This window comes from Eurosta solidaginis, chromosome 3 (assembly GCF_040869045.1).
Source record: "Eurosta solidaginis isolate ZX-2024a chromosome 3, ASM4086904v1, whole genome shotgun sequence".
NCBI classification, from domain to species: Eukaryota; Metazoa; Arthropoda; class Insecta; order Diptera; family Tephritidae; genus Eurosta; species Eurosta solidaginis.
Window position 1 is genome coordinate 185192899 of NC_090321.1, and position 8697 is coordinate 185201595.

At 36.8% G+C, this 8697-nt stretch overlaps 1 protein-coding gene across 1 annotated transcript; it reads right to left on the reverse strand.

Annotated features, from left to right (window-relative positions):
• Window positions 1-3596: 3596 nt before the first annotated feature.
• Window positions 3597-4699, reverse strand: LOC137246838 (uncharacterized). The gene has a single exon (XM_067777853.1). The coding sequence runs from the start codon at window positions 4497-4499 to the stop codon at window positions 4110-4112; it is 390 nt and encodes a 129-aa protein (XP_067633954.1). The 5' UTR covers window positions 4500-4699; the 3' UTR covers window positions 3597-4109.
• Between the last annotated feature and the right edge of the window lie 3998 nt (window positions 4700-8697).

Consider the following 8697-nt stretch of genomic DNA (forward strand, 5'->3'; position numbering starts at 1 on the left):
GTTTTCGTACTAGTTTGGAAGCAACAAAAAAATTTCGGTGGCCAGTTTGCTGTTTCACTCTTCGTTAAGTAAGTATGCGTATTGGCCCTCTTTTTACTACATTCAATATTTGGTGACACCTTAGGCCATACAATATTTTACTTTGTGGTTCGCCTAGACCCAACTGCAAAACAAAGCACATACACCTTCATTAATAAATTTCAAATTCGAGATATTTCTAGGGTATTTCGGTAAAAGTGAGTTAATGGGTAATCGGCACATTTTTACATACATAAGTATATATTTGCGTTTGTATATGCGCACAAATTTATAATTTTGCCATTAATAAATCGTTAGCCATTATGTGTATTTACGTTTTGATTGTTTATTTTGAACGCAAGGCGACATAAATATCACCATTAATGACGTTAATAAATATCTACCCATAACTCGTCTCACAAAGTATATATATATATATATATGATGTGCATATAAAGTTCGCGAAATATCGATATGCGAAATTTTCTCGTCACCTTTCGAAAAATTGCTGCTTACTTAGGGGTAAAATCTATACAGACGGCTCGAAAGCGGAAAAGGCAACTGGAACTGGAATGTAGATAAATCAATGTTACTGACTTTCTGATTCAGTGCAGTGCCTTACAGGCGGGGGTCTATGCTAGATAGAACGGTCCTAGACACGATCTTTGCCACCTTAAAGGCATTTGAATACAACAAAATAAAGTCGTATATCGTGCGAAGGTGTCGAGCCTCTCTGGCATCCATAAGGCATCTCAATGTCTCCCTTTATTGGACCCCTGCGCACAGCCACATTGAAGGGAATAAATTGACAGGAAAGGTTCTTAAACGGAAATAAGCGAAGAAAACATCTCCTTACAACCACCGGATAGGAAGGAAACTAGCTTCCTTCTAAAACTAAACAAATCTGCAGGGAGATCCCTGACGCGTCTCATCACAGGTCATTCTGCTATGGCATCAATGTTCCATCTGCAAAGGCTGTCTCTGAAGAAGCTGTCAGGATGAGGTAGAAGAGGAGTCATCACTTTCTCTCCCGATATGCAGGACTGCAAACAGAACGACTCAGATTTCATTGCGCACCTTTGGCAGGCGGATCTTTTACATCTACTTAACGTCATCAGGAAAAAGAAGTGGTGCTATGAGGAGTATTCTGGTTGAACGGAGAAGTCATCTGGTTGTACGGATGTGCAAATACTGCGTATATGCGGACGACCTCCTTTTATTGGTAGTGGGCTCAAGAGCAGATTGTCACGGAACCGCTCACAAGTTGTCCGCATCGGCTGGATCAGCATCTGGTATGCCAATCAAGTCAAATACCTGGGGCTGACAATGACTGAGCGAATGAACTTCCTCCCACACTTAGATGCTGTAAAGTACAAGATGTAGAATACTTGGGGGAAATTGTGACGCGTCATTCGGAATGAATGGGGTCTGAGTCGCCTTGCCAGCTACGAACGGCTACTTATGGGGCCACCATATGGTACTGAACTGTCATGACTGCTAATGACCTGAGGTGCATACTGAGTATACAGAGGGGATGCTCTCATGCTCGCCCTTGTGTCGCACCGTGCTAACGGATGCTATGAAGGTGCTTCTTGGTACATCTCCTCTCGACCTGGTAGTGACAGAGCTTGCCGTTTTTTTTCAGGATGAGATGGAGGGCAATCTTGCTGCTGTTGGAGGATAAGCGTTGAGAAGGGGTGGTTAGAGGTAAGTGGCTGCAACGTTGGGACAATAGTCCCAACGGCAGGAGAACGAGTACATCCGGGACGTTTCGTTTGTGGCAGAAAATCCGGACTTCAGATTTTGCCTGAGTCTGGCCTTTCTGCTAACAGGTCATGGGCGTCTTAATGCGTTCTTGCATAAGAGGATCTTGAGCGAAACGGATGGGTGTGTATGTGGTGCATAGCGGGAGGACTGGGCGCATGTGTTTTGTGAGTGTCCGGAGTACTCGGGTATCAGTAGTTGGGGAATAACCTTTGAAGGAGAAAGGGAAACAAGTGGGACGCTCTCCATGTGCTCAATAGGTATGCTTTGGAGGTGTTTAGACGGAGGATTGGCCGGCCATCATTGATGATTGTGGAGGGTAATTGTGTGCGTGTCCGCGAATGTGTGGGGGTTCTAACCCCCCTCACCCCTAGACATCCGGTCCGGAGCAGGTGGATACTCAACCGATAGTAGCTTTGGCTGCGAAAGTTAGACCAAGACTCTAAAGTGGTACCACGTTGAGCAGATACTCCGCGGAGCTTGCTCCGATTCTGCTCATTTGCTTTGGGCCCTTCGGGAGCATGGTGGTGGCTGTGGTTGATATACGAATGCAGTAAGAGTTGGTTAGCTCGAATATGGAGTTGCATTGCTACCGGGTGCCATGGCCCGAAGGGCAGGTAAGTAGATATTTCCAATGAACTCCTCCTAAAAGAAAAAGTTTTTCTAATCGTGGTCGCTCCTCGGAAGTGATTTGTCAAACACGCCGAGTATATTTCTCCCATCAAAAGCTTCTCAGTGAAAATTCATCTGCCTTGTAGATGTCGTTCGGAGTCGGCATAAAAACTGTAGTCCCCCCGGCAATTTGTAGAGAAAATAAAATGGAGGACGATGCAAATTGGAAGAGAAGCTGGGCCTAAATCTCATTGGAGTTAAATCACCTCATATATTTTTTTTATTTCTCCCAAAAGAACTGAAAGAGAAACCTCCGAAATATATTGATAAAATAAGTATCCACACTAAAGACTCTATATTGCCTCTGGAACTAGTTATTGCGAAGTTCCAAGACGAGGCCTGCACTCATACGCGGTCTAGCCTACTAAGCCGTCGGATTATAATCATGACAATTGTCTCAAAATGAATCTTGTGATACATAAGGAATGAATAGCCCCTCTCTATATCTCAATGAGTTGTCCTAGTTTTTCCATCTAAAGGGCCATCGCTGTTTTGAAGGCTTCTTATAACAATTTAAATTAATTTAATTGGTATCCACATCTAAAAAAAGTGAAAAGTCCATATAAAGAACGCTCAAAAAGTGTTCAATAAAATTTTCTTTGGCAAGTGGTATTCACCGCTCAAGAAAACTCATTCGCTTCCTGCTACCTTTTTCTAAAGATTTTTAAGCTAACGTGCACAGTGGAGTCCTGGTTACGCCAAGAAATATGTATATGAGCTTCTCATTATTTCTTGTCATCGACCCTGTAAGAGCAGAGTCGGTTAAATACCAGGGATAACCTTGACTGTATTAATGAGTTTTTTGAATATAATTTGCAATTCTGTTTCAACAAAAGAGTTCTTTTTCTGTTTTTGGGTGTATTCCCTTTTATTTGAGCACATTTCAATTTTAAAATTTTTTTCTGAGGCATTGATTCCGATTTTCATATCTTGCAGGAAAATGACGCCGATTCATAGATTATAGAGAGATAAAGGAAATTACACATTTTTTTGGCCACTACTGTTTCACGAAAAATAATAAACACAAAATTGGTTCTTGAGTGTTTTCCTATAGTTTTGATACCGCTATTTAAATATTTTACTGGTTAGGAAGGAAGTGGTGAAAAAATTAAGGAGGGATTAAAAAATGTATTTTTTTATAATTCACATTTTATAAAAATATATTTAGACTTTATTGTTTTATAAAAATTGTATATACATAAATGTAAATATTACAAAATATAATAAATAATACGCTAAATTATTATACGAGTGAAATGCATTAAACCAAAGCAATTACGAAAAACATTCAAGATAGTTCAATATTTTACAAAATTAAATTTCTTCGGTTCTGAATTTCGAATTCAAGAAATTCAAGAAATGAAAATTTATCACAAACAATTAAATTGTAATACATGTCATATTAGCGCCAATGAAGTTTTGTGCATTAAAAACAAAATTTTTAAATGTATCATGAACATTAAAAACTGATGAAACTGTGAACTGGTCGTAGTAACCGATTGGTTGTATTTGAATTTGCGTTGATGAACTGAAAATATTGCTGATGAACGGATGTGCGATGGGATGTGTGATGCATTGAAGCCTTCTTTTGGCGATTTCAGGGCGTATGAGGAACATATTTTAATTTTGCACTTTGTATGGCGACCAACCACCATTTACATGCCCTCACACGTGGCCATACACGCCTCATACGTGGAGAAGTTATTCTCATTGCCATCACAACCACCAAATTTGAATTCGACACAGGTCTTGCGGCTGGGATCATAACTGAAGCGTGGAATTAATGCACGACACACGCCTTTACGTATTGGCATGCGGCAAAAGGTTTCAGGTGCTAGACGTGCAGATTGTTGAACATCATCAAGAGAGACAGCATCGAAAAAATCTCCTACATCATCGTAAAGATCCATAGGACGCGCCTCAGCTGTTGGTGTGTGGTTGATGAGTAGCAGCAATAACAGTGATAGTAGGCATGTCGCTTTGAGGATGAATTGTAGTCTACTCATATGTTTGTTGTTGTTATTGTAGGCACTTAGTTGTACCATGATGAATTGTTGATAATTTTTTTATTTCGATTCAATTGTTCAGTAAAGCCTTCTTAAGTTATAAAATTATTATTTTTTATGCAAAATTACACTATAAGTTCTTTTACTTTTCACAAGTCTTTGATAATTTTAAAAGGAATATTTTTTAAATTCTGCTTTAATGTTTTTGTTTTTATAGCTTTAGGCACTTTATGGTCGCTCCTTTGCAATCTAACTGAAGTCGTTGCGTTTGGACAGCCGTTTTATATGAGCTTGCGCTCTATGGCCTAGAGTTGTTGTTGGCTGCATGAAGAACATTACCACCAACATTAGTGCAAACTATTGGCAAAAATACTCACACACACAAACATACGTACATACATACGCATACATTTTGCCGCCTGAAATGATCGTCAACACCGCCAGCTGAGGAAATCAGGGATTGCAAAAAAACTGTTTTGGTAAAAATTTAAAACAAATAATTTAGCACTTGAGCGGTAATACCATCTAGCGAGCGTGATACAACACTCAATAAATAAAATATAAAATAACATTTTTTGAGAAATACGTATAAAACTCGAAAAACCATTGTTTTCTGAACAAAATAAAAAATTCATGGAAGAACTACTATTTTCCGAGCGCAATTGAAAACTCAAAAATTATTTATTATTTTTTAATTCAATCAAAGCTCTAAAAATAACCCACTATTTTGCGTAGGAAATAAAAAATGTAAAATATAGCCAATCACACACAGTCAACGTCAACCATCACTTCGTATCGTCGTCGACATCACGTCGTATCAACATCAATGTCACGTCAATGCATAATTGGTATATACTAAGGCAATGTATTGATATCGACGTGTTATCGATAAAAATACGATCCCTATATTTTTGACAGTTGTTTATTTACAATTTGTATTGAGTTAATTTTTTGTTTAGTGGACAATTTGTGGATCTAAATAACTGCTGAAATCTATTAGTGCACAATTAAGCATTCCGGGCAAAATACACACAAGGAATTTGTTTACGAACTTTAGTGAATATATTGTAGATGATTAGATTTCTCTTTAGTACACCATTAGCAACTCCCTACCTCCCAGAACGTGGTGCACTAATGGAAAAATTTATCGAATTCGGGGGGGGGGGGGGGGGGGGGGGAGGGTATCAAAATACCCGAATTGACCTCGGTATTAATAATCTGAAGGCGGAAATAAAAATTCCTTGAAATTTCACAAAAACCTTTTAATGAACCACTTGAAAGATTGCAACTGTTTTTTTTTGCAAATATTTCCTAACGCAAGCAAAATGTTTATATTCCGCCTTCGGATTATTAAAATCGAGGTCAATACGTGTATTTTCGTACCTCTCCTAAGTTTTTTGGACGTGTTTTAGCACTCGACCGCTGCCCTAGAACATTACCACAATTCTACTAAACTGACTGTTGTTGGTTATTTTGACTATTTTCTGAAATTGAAAAAAATTAATAAATAAGAAGGATACAAATCCTAAAAAAAAGCTTATTTTTTGAATTTTTAATAGCTGAATTCTGTATTGCCGCGCTTGTCGTCACCAAAAACTGTGTCGACAAATTTTGTGTCCCGTCACGTCAACACAACTGCAACATTGTTTTGGCCAATACCAAAAAAGCGCCAACACTCGTCAACAGTTATCGACGTTGACAACGCCGATACCAATTCATGACAAAATTTATTGACAACCGTAATAGGGGCGAATATTTCCGAACGAAATAAAACTTCAACTATTTTTCGAACAAAAAAAAAAAAAACTTAAAAAATGGCTGTTATTTTGCAAGGCAGATAAAAAATGAAAAAAAAAATACTATTATTTTCCGATTGAAATAAAAAAAAAATCAAAGAAAACGCTGTTTTCTGAGCGAAATACAAAACTCGAAAAATAGGTGTTATTTTTTAAGCCATATAAAAACACATATTTTCCGAATAAAATAAAAAAATAAAAAAACAACAATTTTCCGAGCGAAATAAAAAACATAAATAATTACTATCATTTTTTAAGGTAGATAAACAATTAAAGAAAAAACTTATTTTCCGAGCGAAATAAAAAACTCGAAAAGTAGCTGTTATTTTTTTACACTCTAAAAATAAAAAATTCAAAAAATAACCACTATTCCTTCGAGTGAAACAAAAAAGCAAAGAATAACGACTATGTGAAACAAAAACTCGAAAAACAACTGTTATTTTTTGAGCCAAATAAAAATACCTGTTTTCCGAAAAAATTAAAAATTAAAAAAACACAATTTTCCGAGTGAAATAAAAAACTTAAATGGCAGTTGTTTTTTAAAGTAGATAAAAAATTTAAGAAAAAAACTATTATTTTCCGAGCGAAATAAAAATATTAAAAGATTTCGTTATTTTCCGAGCGAAATAAAAAAATACCCAAAATAAAACACTCAAAAAATAACAGCTACTTTATGAGCAAAATAAAACAATCCACAAAAAAAAGAAAGCAGTATTTTGCGAACGAGTTAAAAAATTCGAAAATTATATCTATTTTCCGAGCAAAATAAAAAACTAAAAGAAAATACTATTATGCGAATGAATAAGAAAATAAAAAAATTACCACTATTTTGCGCCCGAAATAAAGTTCCAAAAATACGATTTTTTCCTGGCGAAATAAAAAACTTAAAAAAAAATATTATTTTTCGAGCGAAATAAAAAACTTAAGAGAAATAACAACTATTTTCCGGGAGTATTAAATAAAACAAAAAATTGTTATTTTTTGGGGCGGGCTCAAAATATAATTACAAAAATTTAATTTTTATAACAAAATGTACAACTGGTACGATCTCTGCAACATATGTTACATGCGACAAACGCTCTTGCATTTTTATGGCTCTCTACTAGTGCTACCTCTCTAAAAAGCTTTCTCTTGGTTTGTTATTTGAAAAATTTATTTGATTTGCAACTTATCTATATTTACGGGTAATTCCCATGTAAACAAATAAAGTAAATAAAACAAATTTCTGCGTATTTTTGTTTGCACTATCACTCATGCTTGCTTATTCTGCCATTCTGCACGTATTTAACGTATTCACTTTGGCTAAGTGGTAGTTAGCGAGTGGAGGGGTTTTGGCCATTTGAGTTGGGATTTCGTTTGGCATCGATTTGTTGAGTGACTACGGCAGCGCATGCGTCACTGTGCGCACGCTTATTTATATTTTTAGCACAAAAGTGGTATTTTTTTTGATTTTGTTTTCCACTTATTAGATGCTTTTTTCAAGGTATATTTTTTGGTGACGTCAAATATTTCGTACAATTTTTGCACTTGACTACAGCGAGCAAAAGCATGAAGCTTCATATATGTATGTAGTGAGATCGTTTGCGATTTTAATTAGATTATCTTTTGACTACAAACGAGCAATTCTTGCATATATGTAAATTCACTAATATCTCGAAAATTACGCATTATTAAACTTTTGCTTCGCTGGTTGCCACCTGAGTGGAATTTTTAAAAACTTACTGAGATATACCTGGGTATCAAACAAATGACATTGAAGTCGTGTTTAAGAAAACATATTTTTCAGTAGATTTGGCAAGTAGAGCTCCAACCAAACGCCACCAAATGATATTATGTATATTCCTTTTTATATCCACTGCTCTACCGATTTTGATGCAATTTGGTTAATAAAGAGTATATTTTTGCTGAGACTCTTTATTTAGATGTCGTTAGGTTAGGTTAGGTTGAACTGGCCGGTCCATGAGGACCTCACATAGACTGAATGAGTCCGCAGACTTACCAGAAATTTGTTTTAAAGACCCAACTGAAAGCCCTATCAAAAACCAGGACCTGTGTAATAAAATATCTCCGTCCTCTTGGCAAATAATAGAAGCTTCCTATGACTTACGCCACTTGCTGCTTCTAGATCTGATAGCTGGAGAGGAGTGATACCTAATAGCTGGAGTCTTAGCCTGGCAAGCGCAGGGCACGAGCACAGAACGTGCTCGATCGTTTCCTCCTCCAACCCGCACTTCCTACACCTGCTATCACCGACCAATCCTAATTCAAAGGCATGCGACGCCAGAAGGCAGTGTCGAGTCAGAATACCCGTAGTGAGTCTGCAGTTCTCTCTTTTTAATGATAGCAGCAATTTTGCTAGTCTATGGTTGTAAGACCTACACATAATCTAATCAAGCATACATATATATTGGGTCCCAGGGCATATGGGAATAGATGGAAAT

Excerpts from the sequence above, each read along its gene's own strand:
- LOC137246838 (XM_067777853.1), bottom strand. The coding sequence starts at position 4,499 with ATGGTACAACTAAGTGCCTACAATAACAACAACAAACATATGAGTAGA.